This window comes from Haliotis rubra, unplaced genomic scaffold (genome assembly GCF_003918875.1).
Source record: "Haliotis rubra isolate DU_JTF1 unplaced genomic scaffold, ASM391887v1 Scf455, whole genome shotgun sequence".
In the NCBI taxonomy this organism is placed as follows: domain Eukaryota; kingdom Metazoa; phylum Mollusca; class Gastropoda; order Lepetellida; family Haliotidae; genus Haliotis; species Haliotis rubra.
Window position 1 is genome coordinate 730126 of NW_025767141.1, and position 19557 is coordinate 749682.

General features: G+C 41.0%; 1 protein-coding gene across 1 annotated transcript; it reads right to left on the reverse strand.

The window, feature by feature from the left end:
- Positions 1–4671: 4671 nt before the first annotated feature.
- Positions 4672–10980, reverse strand: LOC124290064 (acidic repeat-containing protein-like). The gene is made up of 8 exons (XM_046726754.1): positions 10911–10980; positions 8915–9301; positions 8316–8414; positions 7728–7766; positions 6484–6546; positions 5941–5972; positions 5652–5692; positions 4672–5293 (listed from the first exon to the last, which is right to left on the reverse strand). Exons 1-8 carry the CDS (start codon positions 10916–10918, stop codon positions 5228–5230), a joined length of 735 nt encoding a protein of 244 aa, XP_046582710.1. The 5' UTR covers positions 10919–10980; the 3' UTR covers positions 4672–5227.
- Positions 10981–19557: the final 8577 nt, after the last annotated feature.

Here is a 19557-nt window from a genome sequence, read left to right on the forward strand (position 1 = left end):
CAATTAATTCATGTATATTGACTGTAGAATCTCTAAACGTCGCTTTGATGCATTGAAGAACTAGTTGCGCATTCCATATCGAAAAAAGTATCCAGTGTTACAAACTTAGTATCATAGCCGTTTCAGATTTTTAAGTATATTTCTTCGTTATATAATATCTTCTTTGATTGTTCTACACAATGTTTGAAAGCCACCACTTTTGCATGGCCAACATGTATATTTTCAAATTATGAAAGTTTTTATTGGTTTCAACATAAATCAATGAGATGTGTACTTGACAACGAATATGAACCCTTTAGTGCAATACCCGTGAAGGTCCGGGTTAGAATATTAAGCTTCAGTAACCCATGCTTGTCGTAAGAGGCGACTAACGGGATCGGGTGGTCAGGCTCGCTGACTTGGTTGACACATGTTATCGGTTCCCAATTGCGCAGATCGATTCTTATGCTGTTGATCACTGGAGTGTCTGGTCCAGACTCGATTATTTACAGACCGCCGCCACATAGCTGGAATATTGCTGAGTGCAGCGTAAAACAAAACTCACTCACCTTTAGTGCAAACAAAATAGTTTTGATCTTTTTTTATTTCGAACGAATTTGAAAGGAAATTATCTTTTTTACCGCAGTAGTAGGGCCTCAACGAGTCCATTTTTTTGGACTCGAGTACTCGAGGGGTGAGACTCGACTCGGACCCGAGTACTCGAAATTCATACCTTTCAAGCAAACGATAGCGTAACCGGCATGACATGTGTTCCGATCACACAAGTGAACACTTACTTCTTTCCGACTTCATATCGTCATGTGACTAACATTTCCTATTGGTCAGAATCAGTATTTGGATGTTTACTTGACAAACGTTTTTTTTCTTCGTACTTCTTGTACTACCTGAAAAACGCAGTGAGATACCGCACAGGCGGCATTTGGTTATTTTGCTCTTTTCACTATCCAGATCAAGTTACGCCCATACATTTGATTTTTTATCTTTCTCCATGTCTATCAATTGTCAAGATAGTTACCTTATCATTTTAAAAAGTGAAAACTCAAACGATGTATCATATTTACTCTCATCTGCAGACTTGTAGCAACTAATACCATACAGCCACACCGTGTGAGGAGTAAACTATTTAATCTAGGTGTTAATAAAAAACATTATCAGATTGGTTAAAGAATTCAGGGTACATAGAACTCAGTATGTCAGTGTCAATGGCTATCAATCTTCTTTGCTCTCAACCTCTACTGGAAATCCACATGGCTGTGTTCCTTCATCCGTACTCTTCGTTTTGTATACCAATGACTGTTACTTGTCAATATATGACTTGTTCACTGTGAAATTCGCAGATGACGCAACTGTTACTGGCCTAATTTCTGATTCTGAACATTATTATCGTCAAGGCATTGACAAAACCGTAATGACAGTTTTTTATCAAACCTTTATTCAAAGTGTGTTGACCTACAATTTTCTATGTTGGTATGGGGATCTGTCTCATCGCAACAAAAACAAACTTTTCAAAATTGTTGATACTGCTTGCAAAATTTCTGGAGTGTCTTTCGAGTATACTCCCTTTATCTATGAGCGCCAGATTATCAAAAAGGGAGCTAAAATTAGATTTGATAGTTGATATATTTGATCTCACCATTTTGAACTACTTCCTTCTGGACGCTGCTGACGATTACCTTCCCTCAAAACAAACAGAGCTAGACAGTCTTTCATACCATCAAGTATTCGTGAATGCAACAAATATTTTGAATCACCATCATGTGATTAGAACTAGAATTATTCAGCCTCTTTACCTATGTGGTTAATTGAATTATATCATGTCAGTTTTATTTATAAATAGCATTCGTTTTGAGCATGTAATTATTGTGTATATTTTTGTGAACTGTGTATATATTCATTTTGAGACAGTTTGGATGTATAAGAATTTCCTCCGGGATAATAAAGTTATATCTTATCTTAATATTAGACGTTAACGGCCGCTCATGCTTAGCACATGGCAGACATTCTGTCAACGTCAAATAATCCGAGTTATCTTCCCTTTTCGAGTCCTCGAGCCCATGAAAATGGACTCGAGTCCAGCTAGACCCGACTCGCCCTCGAGTACTCGAGTACCCGTGGAAGCCCTACGCAGTAGGACTCCATTTCAACTCGCTGTGTACTCAAGGACCAACACGTATGTAGACGTTCCCTTGGTCGGGCAATAGCGTTAGAGTGCAACCTTTCCACTGTGCAACCTTTCCACTGTGCACTGTCCACTGTGCAACCTTTCCACTGTGCAACCTTTCCACTGACTGTATTCGAGCTGATGCAGGTCAATGATGAACGGTCATTCAGAGTTTGTATGTAATTACTACATGCATATTGGAATGCTCAATTCATTGCCAATGTGATTTCTTGACGCTGAGGGATATTCATTCGTTGGTGGATCATTCATTATTACGAGAACGTGGAAGGTTATACCCTGACGGTAACATTTGATAGATTCAAGTATCTTTGCAGTGTATGAAACGACGTTATTTTTAGGAGAGCCATTACCGTTCTAACACACACCTACTAATACTTGTAGAGCGCCAACATCCAGCTCAGCTGCTCAAAGCCGCTTTGTGTTTTCCCCTTGATCATTGGATGTCAATCTCAACGGCTCATCATATTTTCAATCTCAACTGAGATGATGATTTTTATGGAGAAGCATGTACAATGTGAATATTTGAATGCCCCCCCCCTAAAATGTATGTACAAGTAAGTGACCCCCTGCATGTCATGTACAAAAATCAATGACACCCTCCCCCTTCCACTATTTTTATACTAAATGTATTGCTGCCCCCTAGAAACATAAAATTGATAACCCCCTACCTCCCCAGAACAAAATGGGTGACCCCCCTTAACACCACCACCCCCAAAGCCATAAATTATGAACGGTCCCTAATGAAAGATCAGTGGAAAGAATTTTCTGAATGACGTAGTCCCTTTCATTAATATCAGCATGAATAAATACGATATATTGCAAATGACTGATGTATTAACCTGATGTTTTAAATTCAAACTTCCATAACCGTGATTATTGTAAGGTGAAATTAAACACTTAAAATGAGGTATAATTCGTCTTTTCATTCTTCAGACTCGAGGACTATGAAAGCATGTTGGTGCCACAGTTTGAAACATTTCATCATCTAGAAGACACATTCATCTACGTAGAATATACTTACATCTTCGTAGAAAACACGTACATCTACGTAGAGTGAGTGAGTGAGTGGGTGAGTTGGGTTTTACGACGCTTTTAGCAATATCCAAGCATTATCACGTCGGGGAACACCAGAAATAGGCTTCACACAATGTACCCATGTGGGGACTCGAACCCGGGTCTTCGGCGTGACGAGCGAACGCTTTAACCACTAGGCTACCCCACCGCCCCACATCTACGTAGAAGACACGTACATCTAAGTAGGTGATGCACGCATATCTCCATATATGAAACCATAGTTATGCTCAGCGTTACTCAGTCTGTGATATTGTCTTCTGAATGTCTGAAAGTGCGATCTTTGTTAGATATAGGTAACATATATATTTTCGGATTCGAACCACGATCAGAGGATTCAAGCACATCCAAGGGAAGCAGCTCAACACATTACGTGAGACACTTGGACGATTACTTGACCTATGTCCAAAGCGATAATTGGTTCTTGTATATTCAGCTATCTGCTGAAATGGCAGGTTGTTAGGGCGAGTTGCACATGGAAGCATCCCTACTTCTAGCCTTTACATATACTGGACCGCTTCCATGGTGTAGTGGTTAGAGCGTCCGCCCGGAGAGTGGAAGGTAGCGGATTCGATCCCCGGCTGCGTCATTCCAAATGTTAAAATATGGTACTTGTTGGTCCCTGCCTGGCGCTCGGCATTAATGAGTACAACGAGGACTGGTCGACTCGGAGTCAGTATAATGTGTCTGAGTGGGGTATTCATGCTTCACTGCGGCATGGTATCTCAGTGAGCTAGCACTAAAAAACCAGCTGAAGTCTGGGCTAGTACAAGCAGCCACACACGCATGCTCGTCGTCAAATGAGCGAAATATTCTAAGTACGACATTAGACCCCATTTCACCTCACCTCGTGGATTTCACCAAAGTAGTAAGGGCGTTAGACCTACATCACCTTGGGCTTTCCTCCAACAGCTAGCTTACAGCCGTTGTGTACTTAATACTGTTCAAGAGGAGTTAATCTACACTCACTCATCCTGGACATTGCCTTGGAGCACAGTACATCTTCAGGTGAGTGACCATAAGATGTGGTTTGTAGCATCATCTCAGTCACATCCAAGAGAAAGGCAAGTATGCATTTCTGGTAACAGTTCCGCCCGTAAACCCCGCGTGAAATGTATGATTATTATTTTTTATTATGGAAAAATGTATTCTATTTATTATGATTATTTCTAGGGGTTTAGGGTTTAGATTTAGCATTATGTTAGGTTTAGGGTTAGGGTAGACTTTCTATAAAAAAACATTTATTCTTAGGCATAGAATGACTTAAAAAACGGGGGTTACGGGCTGAAATCTTTCCGGCAAGGCTCTTAACTGAATCTTTGTATAATGAAAAAACAACTGTCATACAAAATCACATTTATTCATGTATACAATAAAACATAATCAAAGTAAACAAATATAATGCTAAACTGCTGTAACAGATCTACGTAATGCGCCGTGTATTGTAGCTTGATGGATAAGCTGTAAAAGATCTACGTAATGCGCCGTGTATTGTAGCTTGATGGATAAGCCATCTGACTAAACTAACATCCTACAGTTGCCACCAGAAGAAAGAATGTGCCAATGTTCCAGAAACATGAGTATTTTAATGATGATTTAAATTTCGAGGTTGAAGGACGAAGCCCGACTATCGCCAGATGAGTTCAATCAGGACTGTACAACGCAACACCCGGATAGATTGACCAGGTGACCGACGAGTCCTCCTCCTTGGGAGGGGTTGGGATCGTCAGACAGTCGGAGGGTGGGGGAGGAACATCAGAGCTCGGTCACCCGATCAACCACTTCCGGGTATTGGGTCAATTCCTGGCTTGACACCTCATCCGGACGAGAACCTGACTCCGTCAGAGATTTGAAATTACAGTTATTTATTCCAATTAGAAATACTTCCGATGTGAATGAAAAGGTGTCGAAACTGAGTTCAGCTGTTTTCTTGTTCAATGTAAGGATGTCAGCTCGTCAACAAACACGGCATATTCAGCGGCGGCGGCGGCGGCTGCAGCAACAGCAGCTAACGAATGGTCGGGCCAAGATACGGAGTCCCTGGAACAGAGGAAACAATAAAAGTAGAGTCTTTACATTTCACACACAATAATAAATTCATGTTGGAAACGAGTTTCACAGATTCGTTCATGATATTATCAAACGTTGCATTGGATGGATGTGGTAACGCGTTTCGTTTATACACCTACATACGCCCTTACCCTGAGAGTCAATCTGCCCATGTTCATCATGGTATCAAACGTTGCATTTAATGGATGTGGTAACGCGTTTCGTTTATACACCTACATACGCCCTTACCCTGAGGATCACTCTGCCCACGTTCATCATGTTATCAAACATTGCATTGGATGGATGAGGTAACGCGTTTTGTTGATACACCTACATATTATGTTCTTACCCTGAGAATCGCTCTGCCCATGCGGCGAATCCTGGATTTGCCTGTTGAAAAAAGAACATTTGTTTATCTCCAATTCGCGATTCAAACTCCGTGCATTTTACATGTCATGCTATTGATTCTCGGCTCTACCAGTATTGCCTTGAGGAGATAATCATATGATTTAATCTGTAAACAAGACATTTGCCATTTTAATTATAGTTTAACTTCAGTCACAAAGTCAGGTATGTATTGTAGTGTACGAAAGGACGGAAACATTACAACGTTTGCCGACATATGATAATCTAGGTACCTGAGACGGCGGCGGATTCAACTTGTGGAACTCTGCAATGTGATGGAGAACAATGGAATTACTGTCACAATTTCTATCAGAAATGATAATCTGGCACCGTGAATGTATATATTGTTCAGTAAGTCACAATTTGTGAGCTGAGGCGCGCAAACGTGGAGGGAATCAGTAAGTCGACGGTACAATCAGGTTGACGGTACCCTAAATTATTTCCCTAACCGAGAAGAGCGAATTTGGTGTTTTATTTGGCTCAAGCCAATTTTTTCAAAACCAAATTTAAGCGAGTTACACATTTCACAGGCATTGTTGTATTGTTCTTATGTTTGGTTAAAATAATATCAAAATGGGTGTTCATGGTTAGTATGAGACATTTAACAGGTATTGTAAACATAAGAAAGCTGTTCCATCCAATTGCTCTTGGTTGACCCAATTTTCGGGTCTCAATAATTATTGTGCTCTCTATAATCTGGTCAGATTTTTCAGAACTCAGTTTCTTCAACGTCCGTGTACACACTATGATCATGTAAAACAAAGTGAAAGAATTACCTGTCCACTTCATCGATGTAGTAGACAGAGATTGTGCTGCTGCTCGAGCTAGAGGAAGAATACCTGCGTACAGAGAAAGGTAGATGTCAGTCTGCAATCACAGTGTGGCATCATCCCCGACCGCGTCATACCAAAAGACGTTAAAATATGGTACTTGTTGGTCCCTGTCTGGCGCTCGGGTACAAGGACTGGTCGGCTCAGAGTCAGTATAATGTGTCTGAGTGGGGTATTCATGCTGAACTTCGGCATGGTATCTCAGTGAGCTAGCACTATAAAGCCAGCTTAAGTCTGGGCTAGTACAAGCAGCCGCACATACACACGCACGCACGTCGTGATATATGCGAAATATTCTTAAGTGCGACCTTAAACCCCATTTCACCTCATCTCACAATGTGGCACCAGTCTTCACTTCTCATTACAGTTTCTGTAACGTCATGTAACAGCTGGATCAACATAATGCTATCAAGCCGTTATACCACCCGTAGGATATAGGTTTTAACATAAGGATAGATAAAATAGAAAAATATTCTAACCTATTTGTACCACAAACCTGTAACGTTTACCACTTCACTTTCTTATTCACTCGCAGTACTGACTGTTATAACGAAAGTGTCATTCCTTGTAGGATTGACTATGACCGCTGTCATGAGAGGTGAAATTGGGTTTTACGTCGTGCTTGAGAATATTTCGCTCATATGACGACGTGCATGCGTGTGTATGTGTATGTGCGGCTGCTTGTACTAGCCCAGACTTAAGCTGGTTTTATAGTGCTAGCCCACTGAGATACTATGCCGCAGTGAAGCATGAATACCCCACTCAGACACATTATACTGACTCCGAGCCGACCAGTCCTTGTTGTACCCATTAATGCCGAGCGCCAGACAGGGACCAACAAGTACCATATTTTAACGTCTTTTGGTATGACGCGGTCGGGGCTCGAACCCGCGACCTTCTGCTCTCCGGGCGGACGCTCTAACCACTACACCACGGAGGCGGTCGCTGTCATGAGAGAGAGAGCATAGGGCATATAACGTTCTGTATCCAGGAGGTCTTTGCTGAAGTCCTGAGTGTAGAACAACCCATGCATGTTGTACAACTGTATATATCAGTCTTTGTTGGTGTCACCAGAGATAATAAACAGTATGTGGTGTATAATCATCTGTATCCAGCAGGTCATGGGTGTTGTGAGCATACAGAACATTGCACAGTGATCTGAGAACATACAAGCATATAGTGTTACTTACAAACTGACTTCGCTTCGATTCGGGGCAACCTCGAGATCTCTAAAACAAGTAGAAACATATTCTGTGAATAAGATTTCAAGAAATGCCAGATGCGAGTGTTCTGCCTGAATGCTTGAGACTGAATGGGTTTTTTTTCTGTTTTTCTGTAAAGTTTTATAAAATGTCACAGCTTATTTTTTTCGGAAACAACAGCATGACCATTGAAAAATTAGGTTTGTTTTTTGTAAGATGATTTTCTTTCATTTTTGGGAACTGTTGTATAAATGCTGGCCCCCTCCCTCCAGACTATCAAATGGACGGCCCAGTTACTGTTAATAAGCATCAATGGATGTTATATACCTAACACCAATACACTTACGTCTTATCAAAGTACAGGTTATTCACGAGTATCTTACATGTAGGTATCGCAAAACGTTCCTCTAATGATCGTCGGGGCGATGGGGTAGTCTAGTGGTTAAAGCGCTGGCTCGTCACGCCGAAGACCCGGGTTCGAATCCCCACATGGGTACAATGAGTGAAGCGCTGGAATATTGTTAAAGGCGGCGTAAAACCAAACTCAGTCAGTCAGTCTAATGATCGTCATCTCACCTGGGTAGAGGACCTGGTGGTCTGGGTGGTGTGAGGTCAATCTTGCAGTCACCCTCACCCCCGGAATCTATGTCCTCTGGCTGTGTTCGGGAAGGCGCCCTAAACAACAGGTACTTGTAGATGGAGATAAACGGTATCAAGACAGACATGCATTTTTAGCTGAGTGGTTTTGTGATTGTTTCTGTTCCATGACCCTCGAGAATCAGAATTCCCTTGTTTTTGATGTCGCATACGTGCCGCTTACGAATAAATATATGACTGAAGTCTATGACACAACTAAAGCCTTCATGAATGCAAATATTTAAGTCTGATAAACTGCATCACACTGTATCAGCGTTCGAAATTAACGTCGGTCCTTAGGCCCGAAGCCGACTGAAAACCACTCGGAGAGCTTTTGTTTTCTGCAGGTCCTTATGGCCGACAGCTTTATCAATCCCAACTAAGAGTATTATTTCCATATAAATATATAGAGCCTACACATTTTGATCAGGACCCACAACTTTTATGGTTCTGGGTCCTTTGGGCCTGAAGCTTTTCAGGGTTAAGGGCACACACTGCAGTGTATCCATAACAACCTGGTGGTCATGCAGATGTCTGACCTTTCTGGCTGTTGGCGCTGGAGTGCTGCTGGGAGGGGACGCCTCTTGTGTCCCTCCGCACTTACAGCGTCAGGCACGGGCACATGGGGAGCGTCCTCTGGAGGGAACTCATCGGGAGCGTCCTCTGGGGGGAACTCATCGGGAGTGTCCTCTTTGGGAAACTCGTCGGGGGTGTCCTCTTGGGGAAACTCATCGGGAGCGTCCTCTGTGGGAAACTCATCGGGGGTGTCCTCTGGGAGGAACTCATCGGGGGTGTCCTCTGTGGGAAACTCATCGGGGGTGTCCTCTGGGGGAAACTCATCGGGAGCGTCCTCTGGGGGAAACTCATCGGGGGTATCCTCAACATCACCATCATCGTCATTTCCTACACCGTGGTTCGGTTGTTGCCTGTGCATATATGAAAACTGTTGTGTGTCTGACGTCAACAAATGTCTTTAAGTTATCTTATGTCTTTCCTGTTCAAGTAAATACTGCTGTTGAGGCTGTCCTCATCTTCACTGAATGCTAGCAGATCGTACGTTGTGTTAATCACCATCATGAACAAACATGCTGCATTGTAATAACACCCGTCTCAAACAATTGCACTGTATCACATGATGAGCAAACAGCTTACATTGTGTTTACACCAACCAAAAACATTTGTTCTATTCTGTTCAGCTACATATTAATATGTATTGTTAAGTCACATCAGTCAGAAATGAAATAGGATTTTTTAGTATATACCAACGATTGAACGACTCTAGGCGACCTCACATGGAATTAACATGTCGAACTTGAAGTCAGACCCTTACGATATATCCCATTATTTTAAACCGAATATCTCGACCTACTTTATTTTAGTCCCGAGGGTTCAAACTAGTCCTGATCCATTGAACCCTTCAGTATTTCTGTAAAGCTCAACATGTTAGAATTTGTATAATTTGCATGAACTTCATGCGATAAATGCCTCTGGTTTTGTTTGTCTAACAACCATGATGTGATACGTTTGCTCTCTGTTGTCAGTCTGAGTCTGTCGAACTATTCCACAGGTGTCCGAGTCGGGCAAAGGCATTCGAAATAAGAATGTGTATTTCTGCATTACAACAAAACCTAATTTAATATGCATCTTACTTACATTGTGTTTAAAAAAAAAACTCATAATCCTGTTGATCACATACATAGTGATTCCACTAACTTATATATACACAAACATTTAAATCAAAATAGGTACATATACGTGTCAGTACATAAACACACCTGTCAGTTATATATGAATGCAGGTAAATACACCTGTCAATCATGTGTGGATATATTTCTGTGCAGTTATGTAAAACGCCAGTGTGTAGATGCAGGTTTATGAACACACCTGTTAATCATATACACACGTATTTGTGTATGGATGCAGGTGGAATACTCTGTGGGCATTTTACAGCTAGGCATTCTCACACATTGCGGCGGCATAATGTACGACCATGACTAACACATATTTGAAATAGATTTACAGAATATTGATAACTTCTTCATTTTGAGTTTAATATGCATTCAGACAATTTCATCAGTTTAAACATTATTACAAAAATGAATATGTTTAGATAATGGTCAGATAAGTAATCAACCAAGGCACCGAGACTGACCACCCGAACCATTAAGTCCCTTTGTATGAGAGGCACAGTCCTCTGTTCTAACCCATCACGTCATCTCATTAGCATATGTACCCGTGAAGGTCCGGGTTAGAATTGATCTTCAGTAACCCATGCTTGTCGTAAGAGGCGACTAACGGGATCGGGTGGTCAGACTCGCTGACTTGGTTGATACATGTCATTGGTTTCCAATTGTGCAGATCGATGCTCATGATATAGATCACTGGATTGTCTGGCCCAGACTCGATTATTTACAGACCGCCGCCATATAGCTGGAATATTGCTGAGTGCGGCGTAAAACTAAACTCACTCACTGATTAACATATGATGATAATTTGTGGTATGTATTCCGAGGGTAGCCAGCAAAACTTCCCTACCTTTCCATTCTGAAAGTCCTAGGCGTCTAAACACGTCTGCTCTGTTATTAAGACAACTGGAATGAGCTCAGTCCTTGTCTCTTCTATGACGTCATTATACTATGACGTCATAAACAATGAGGTACCAAGCCCCTTGCTACATATCAATCTTAGTACAATCATGATCGCCGGATAAAAGTTGGCGATATGCTTTTGGTTAGAATTCTGATGGGGAAATCATCTTAATTATCTTACATTATGAATAAGTTACGTTTTACTGATAATCTATTGGGAACGTAAATGTATAACACGCATGAAACGAATATTTGACGAACACGACCTCAGTTACATGTTGAATCCTAGAATGGACATTGTCGCGTTGTTGCCCTTACACATATAAGCACAAAGCGTAAAAATTATGCAATATGCATCAATGCCACAACGCTACATTTTGGCCATTTGTCGTATTGTCGCGCTTTGAATGAATAATATTTTTATTCTTGAAAAGAGCGACAATGCCACAAAGCAACAGGTTTCAAGGTCAATATGTCCTTTTGTCGTCAGATGTGTCAAAGACTGCTTAAAATACGCAACAATGCAGCAGTCTCACTTCTAGATACGCATGGCGATCACAAACTTCAAAATCAATGCTATCTAAAAATATAAAAAATGTTAAAGTACATGATAATCACTTGCAATCCGGGATATCTGCTAAAGATTTCGAAGAAAACTAATCATTACAGATAATTACGTTGGGAGAACTTTACCTTCGTTCAAAACATCCAGTAACAATTTACCAGTGGAAACAAGCCGGCGGAGGAAACAACGTCATTATCTGAAAAATAATGCCTTTGTGTGATGTTGGTGATATATTTCATTTTTTTTTCAGGACCAGTCATTTGAAAGAGAGAGGAAACAATTCATTCTTAGATAATATAACATGACATAGAACATAGAAAACTTTCGTTTAATTTCGTATAGTTTGAAATAATCAGTTTCTTTATCTGTTGTCCTAATATTATGTGGATCTAAGTTATTGTGTCTAAACATTTACACAACAGATATTGGGAAATTTCTTGACATTAGTGTAAGGATATACATGTACTTGTCTATCGGTCTCTCCATTACATGTGTAGCATGATAATATGGCCAAGGTGAGGTTATATAAGTTGTACTTTGTGAATAGTCGACAACAGAATACATATTGTCACATGCATACTTTGTACAGATGCAACAACAGAAACGCTTTTGTTTCAGCAAATTCCCGCCATATGACGTGGAGGTCTGTAAATTATCCATCCTCGATAATCTCCAGGGTATACGTTCCGATAAATATCCACTATACATAGATTTATCGGAACGTATACCCTGGAGTTTATCGAGGATGGAAATTATCCGGACCAGATAAACCCGTGACTGACATTGCAATCTTCGCCATCCCGGTTTTGACGAGACACTATCAACCGATTCATACCTTCCTCTTGCCACAGGTATAGGTTGTTGGGAAGGTAGTATAACCGGAATACCCACAGAGGCCATATTACGTTTACTGGTTGTAGTCTTTGACTAATTTATTGAGGAGATATCCTCGGTATCTGTTGATTGAGGGTTTGTGTCGGCGGATTTGAACTGCGTCTGCCAGTTTTCCTTTGATTAAGTCCTGGAGGTTTCTTGATAATATTCCACTTGATGTTGTGAGTATACAACAGTTGATTATGGGTTCTGAGATAGCTGATTTGCGCTCTGATTTTTTGGTCAGTGATGAGTGTTCTTTGATTATGAGGTTTATGGGGAGGGAGGTTTCTCCTACATATGCCTCACCACAGGCACAGTTGATTTTGTACACATCTTTGTTTTTGTTGTTGTTTAGAGGTGTTCCTGTCATTGGCTTGAAGTAGCGTTTTCAGTGAGATGGGGCTGATGAAATGGGTTTTCAGGGGCGTAGCTACCATTATTTAAAAGCCCGGGCTTACACATGATTGTTGCTAAAAGGTTGGGCAAGCTCTAATACTATCTAAATATGAATCTTGGCAACCTATCGGGTTTACACCAAAACAAATGGCTTGCTACGCGCCTGGTAGACTAACGCTTAGTCCCTGAATATATATAATTTTGATAGTAACAAATAAACCCATTTAAAATGAAAAGGAGCCCCGGTGAGTTGGGAGAGTCAGGAACCTGAACCTGAGGAAATCTAGACTTGCTTCATTTAGGGGTTTAGTACTGCAGAGAGGGCTAGGCTGTAGGGGAAATAATGTGGTTCAGGGACTGTGAGACAGACTACGCGCCTGGGTTTCAATGCCGGCTTGTCGTTTGAGGAGACAGATGATGTGGTGGGAGGTCTTTCCTGTGAAAGGGAGAGAGATACGGATGGGTGCTGGTTCAGGTTTGTTGGGACCCGTGAATGTACCTTCAGTAACCCATGCTTGTCGTAAGAGGCGACTAAAGGGATCGGGTGGTCAGGCTCGCTGACTTGGTTGACACATGTCATCGGTTCCCAATTGCGCAGATCGATGCTCATGCTGTTGATCACTGGATTGTCTGGTCCAGACTCGATTATTTACAGACCGCCGCCATATAGCTGGAATATTGCTGAGTGCGGCGTAAAACTCACTCACTCAGGTTTCTTGGCGCCTGGTTTACTTGCTGGATAGAGGGTGGTGATGATGATTTTGTCAACTAACTTGGGTGGGTATAGTGGTTAAACTGGATAAAGACATAACGGAGGTGGATTTCTGTGGTGGTGTTGGTAGAGCAGAAACTGATGGCGCGTCTGGTGAGGGTGGAGATGATGCCGGTTTTGGTTCTCAGGGGGTGGTTGGAGTCAAAGTGTATGTATTGGTCGGAGTGGGTTGGCTTTCTGTAGACACTGATTTGGATCTGGTGGGAGTTTGGTTATGGGGACATCTAGAAAGGGAAGTTGGCCTTTGATCTCTTTTTCTGTGGTGAACTGGATGCGAGGGTGATGTTGGTTGAGGTGATGCAGGAGGTTTTCACCGTTAGTGTTTGTATATTCTGTAGGATGACCCAGGTCACAGAGTTAGTGAGTGAGTGAGTGAGTGAGTTTAGTTTTACGCCGCACTCAGCAATATTCCAGCTATATGGCGGCGGTCTGTAAATAATCGAGTCTGGACCAGACAATCCAGTGATCAACAGCATGAGCATCGATCTGCGCAATTGGGAACCGATGACATGTGTCAACCAAGTCAGCGAAACTGACCACCCGATCCCGTTAGTCGCCTCTTACGACAAGATAGTCGCGAGTTAGACCACCCGATCCATTTTCGCAGCCTCAGACAATGGACGTAGGTTATTCAGTTCTGTTCAGTTCATTTATTCACCCAAACCACTCACAGTGGTACAGAGTACATTTATACATGAATAATGTCAAATCGATACGAGGCAATATCATTGAAGTTTTGAAAGATTTACATAAATACATGTAACATATTTGCTTTGCTTATCAATAATTGTGTAATTTCTTTCCATATTAAGAGCATGTAATTTTAATAATGAGGTCTTGTACAACAATACTTTGGTAATAACTTAGTTCTATCTTCTAATAAAGAAATACACTCAAACATATAGTGGTACTCATCACCCACTTCACGGAGTTACACATCAAACATTTCCGATCATTAATGGGGACGAATTCTACCACTGGGGCCATCAACAATATAAACATTACAATCTATCACACAAAACAAAACATATTGTCAGCATAGTTTACAATATGACGACTAACGTGATCGGGTGATCAGGCTCGCTGACTTGGTTGACACATGTCATCGGTTCCCAATTGCGCAGATCGATGCTCATGCTGTTGATCACTGGATTGTCTGGTCCAGACTCGATTATTTACAGACCTCCGCCATATAGCTGGAATATTGCTGAGTGCGGCGTAAAACTAAACTCACAATATGCGTGTAGGTAAGCCCTGTCTGAACTGATGCATGGAACGCTCACTATTTCTGTGTCCTGACTCGCTGCAAGGGTAGGAGACCAGTCAATCCTGTGTCAACATAGTCAATGTACCCGTGGATTACAATGTACACGTAACCAATTACATGTGTGGAACCAACAGTACAATTACCATTTCAGTTTCTTGCAGGGACATGTACAAAGGTCTACCCATATTGCATTCTAAGACATTAAAGGATTTTGATCACAGGATATAACAAAACAATTATTGATGTCCTTTATATAGTGTACAAATTGTTTATATATTGTAGACATGTTTACATGACTGTTTCGTTCTCTGGTAATTGTCTAACCAAGCATATATGTGTGGGCAATTTGGTGAAATTTGTTCGTAATACCTTTACCTTTAAATCACCTTAATTCAAATATTCGTATGTGTAATATGCACTTACTGAAACGATATACACTCTTCAGACACGCTTATGTGCCCCTTTTGATTCTGTTCCAGGTTTAAGTGTTGTTCTTGAAGTCACCAAACATACAAAGGCATTCAACATAGACTTCTTTGGGGGGCATTTTAGAAGTTGTATAGATGAAGGAAAACCAAGTTTTATGGATAGTCAACTTCTTATTGCAATGCGTGCCACGTTTCGGTGTAGGTACTAACACCGTTATCAAGCTAGTTATGATAACGGCGTTAGTACCTTCACCGAAACGTCGCACGCATTGCAATAGGAAGTTGACTATCCATAGAACTTGGTTTTCCTTCATTCAACTTTGAGTCAAACAATATTTTGGGAACGAATAAACGACCCGTGAAGATCCGGGGTAGAATAGGTCTTCAGCAACCCATGTGCTTGCCATAAAAAGGCGACTATCTTGTCGTAAGAGGCGACTAACGGGATCGGGTGGTCAGGCTCGATGACTTGGTTGACATGTCATCGGTTCCCAATTGCGCAGATCGATGCTCATGCTGTTGATCACTGGATTGTCTGGTCCAGACTCGATTATTTACAGACCTCCCCCATATAGCTGGAATATTGCTGAGTGCGGCGTAAAACTAAACTCACTCACTCACTCAACGAATAAACCCAACCGACATTATGTCGACGCTTAGAGCTGGTAGAAAGTTTCGTTTCCAAACAATTCAAAATGTAGGAAATTTTTTCTGCTGGTGGAGTGAAGTCAGGGTTTCTCCATAAAGGAGTATTTCTCTTTACTTATATAAGCAGCAGATTATCTGCACTCAGAGACCATATAATAGATATAATTATATGGTCTCTGCTGCACCTAACGAAGATGAAATTGAAAGTCAACATATCGTTTAAAACATTTATCGTATTGCCGAGTGTGGCGTGGAGCATCGAATGTTCAAAACGTCGAAGAAAAATTGGACAACTGAAGTGTGTCCAAGATAGTTTTATGGATTAAACTTCTTTTTAATTTCTCTCACGACGTTTCGAGACCATTCCAGGGTATGAAAATATTGAACTGCGAAAAATACATTCATAAATTTGGGTCTAGATTTAGTGACTTAATAATTATGAAAAATTATAATAATATATCAAATATCGACAATATTTACTTCTTATGATATAACACCTAAATGCATGATTTGCCACTGGTTGTCAATGAGACATTGTTTAATGCACAGCTGGTTTTTTTCCTTTTTGTTTTTTTTGTGTGTGTAAAATCAAAAATATACCCTAGAAGTATTGGTTTTCTCACAATATAACCAGAAAATGTAATATGGCTACAGAAGTGTTGTAAAGAATTCATGACAGGGAAATACGAATATCAAATAATATATCGAGAGAGCAGTTGTTAAATACTCATTCACAGTATATATTAATGATATGACCCTATTGCGTTGATAAATATTTTTCTAAAAAGTGAAATTGTAATTGAATCTTGATTTTGCACGTTAACTTGATTACTTTAATGATTAACTAAGACAAAATCACTCCATCACCGAAAAGGAAAATATCTTGAGCTCTGCCATTGGGCATGACAGACTCTACGGCAACGGCATAAGCCAGGGGAAACCACTCCCATCTTGCCCATAAACTAAAATTATCTGCTCTTGAGTTAATGAAAAGGTCACGGCCATTGTTAATCGCACGCGGACACCATTTGCTAGTATCCTTCCTTGATTATCAAAAAGGTATGTTGTTTCACACTTATTCCAACATTGAATCGGTTGGGAATAGTACTTTGTGATATCGACTCGATAGTTCTGTGGTTCACTACAGCAAATAACAATGTATCCGACGTTAAATCGGTGGTGCATTCTCCGTGTTGTTGAAGTGTCGAGGCGAATCATACAGTACAGTTTTATGCAATATAAAAGCACGCTATCTCCAAACGTAAAGCTGATTATTTGCGTGAAACTTGAACACCATTTTGTCACAGACTACAATGATCTTAGCTCCTTACAATTGGTCCGGACCAATTGTAAGTTTCGATTGCATTCCACGTCCCTTCATCAGCTGAACTGGCAGTTAGGACTATCACGTCGTCACTATGATGTTATAACTGAGTTATGACGTCACAATGCAAGTGACATCACAGTACACTAGGTGTACTAACATGACATTGTGGTTAAGGGTTGATCCTGTGTTCAGTCTCATTCTACTTTCTACTTGGGAAAGGTCTGGAAAAACAAGGAGGCCATGGATGTTTAGTAGAGCATATTACTTCCATAAGCTTTAAAGCTACCCCATACCAGTTCACATGAACGCCGATACCGACGACTGTAGACCTTGACCACCACCAGAGCTGCCCACCTGGAGTCCGTGAACAGCATACGGTCTTCTGAACCTCAGATGCTGTTGACACCAAGCTAGACGCACGTAACGGCGACCTGCAAGCAACATCTGGCCTATCACTCCCCCAACCGGTTGTGTACGGTTCTGACACTAATTGGTCTCAACGGAGCTGTTAATGTGGCAGTTTGGTATCGATTCCGATGATCCATCTGAACTTAGCCGTGATGACTCGCCTGTTGCAAGGCATGATGCTGTCCAGCTGTAGATATGTCTCCAAAATGTGATGATATTGTGTTTCGATGAACATTAAAATGTCTAGTGTGAACAATCATGTATGTGCAAATTGTGAGGAGTTGAGATTCCATCATAGATATGTTATGAAAGATGCATTAGTTTATTTCAGGACACATTTATTACTGTTGAACTTTATATTAAGCATAGTTTTCATCCCCTTAAACACACGGCTTTCCAGATTTGTCAGTGTTGTGTATACACGACAGACCATAAGGTGGTGTGTGTTGTTTAAGGCTGCACACAGCAATATTCCAGCTGTATGGAGGTGGCCTGTAAATACTCGACTCTGAACCAGACAATCCAGTGATTGAGCATCGATCTACACAAATTGGAACACGATGTATTTTATCAACAAAGTCAGTGAGCCTGACCACCCGATCCCGTTAGTCGCCTCTTACGACATGAAGATCAATTCTAACCCATATATTCAGTCACCAGGTGGTGATGTCTCAGTGCAATATGAAGAAATAATATATTTGTGGTCCTGAATTGCTTTTGAGTAGTATACATGCAAAAGGTTGAACCATTCTGTTGTAGTGGTACCAACTCATAACAGAACTTATATAAAACAGTATCTTATGTTTTGAACTTTTTGAAAACTGATCAGTGGTATGTTTGACTCTGTACATGTGTACCCATGCTGTAAACCTAACCAAAGGCAGTAGAGCTGTGACGATACATCGGAGTATCGATAATCGTGATACTTTATATGACGATAAATATATCGATACTTTTGTTCGTATCGTGATACGAATCGTTGACCTTAAAATTGTTAATGTTCACTAGAAATTGACGGTTATGTAAAAATTTACACTGTTACTTGCTATCAAAATATACTTTATTAAAGAAATGTAAATAGAGTGTCTTACCCATACAGGGTGCCGTTGTACAAAACAACCTTAGCGCTAAGACTACCTTAAGTCTATGTTAAGATATGGGAGTTACGGTCACCTTAGTGCTAAGACTACCTTAAGTCTATGTTAAGATATGGGAGTTACGGTCACCTTAGTGCTAAGACTACCTTAAGTCTATGTTAAGATATGGGAGTTACGGTCACCTTAGCGCTAAGACTACCTTAAGTCTATGTTAAGATATGGGAGTTACGGTCACCTTAGCACTAAGACTACCTTAAGTCTATGTTAAGATATGGGAGTTACGGTCACCTTAGCGCTAAGACTACCTTAAGTCTATGTTAAGATATGGGAGTTACGGTCACCTTAGCACTAAGACTACCTTCAGTCTATGATAAGATATGGGAGTTACGGTCACCTTAGCGATAAGATCACTTTGTACAACGGCACCCTGGCCAACACACACCTTGGAGTGAGTTTAGTTTTAGGAGGCACTCAGCAATACTCCAGCTATATGGCAGCAGTCTGTTAATAATCGAGTCTGGACCAAACAATCCAGGGATCAACAGCATGAACATCGATTTACACTTATATCAGTCATCGATGACCTGTCAACCCAGTCATCGAGGCTGACCACCTGATCCCGTTAGTCACCTCTTACAACAAGCATGGGTTACTGAAGATCAATTCTAACCCGGATCTTCACGGGTCACACACACCTTGGAGAAAGAAACACAACCATAATACAATGTTTCTAACAACTTTCCTAGTACCTACAGATGTGTGTCATGCAACAAGTGTAGGCTAATCAAAAACACAGTCGACACTCGGCAG

Excerpts from the sequence above, each read along its gene's own strand:
- LOC124290064 (XM_046726754.1), bottom strand. Across the intron at positions 6,547-7,727 it reads AATCGAAGCGAAGTCAGTTT|GTATTCTTCCTCTAGCTCGA; the intron begins GTAAGTAACACT and ends CTCTGTACGCAG. Across the intron at positions 5,693-5,940 it reads TGAATCCGCCGCCGTCTCAG|GCAAATCCAGGATTCGCCGC; the intron begins GTACCTAGATTA and ends TTTTTTCAACAG.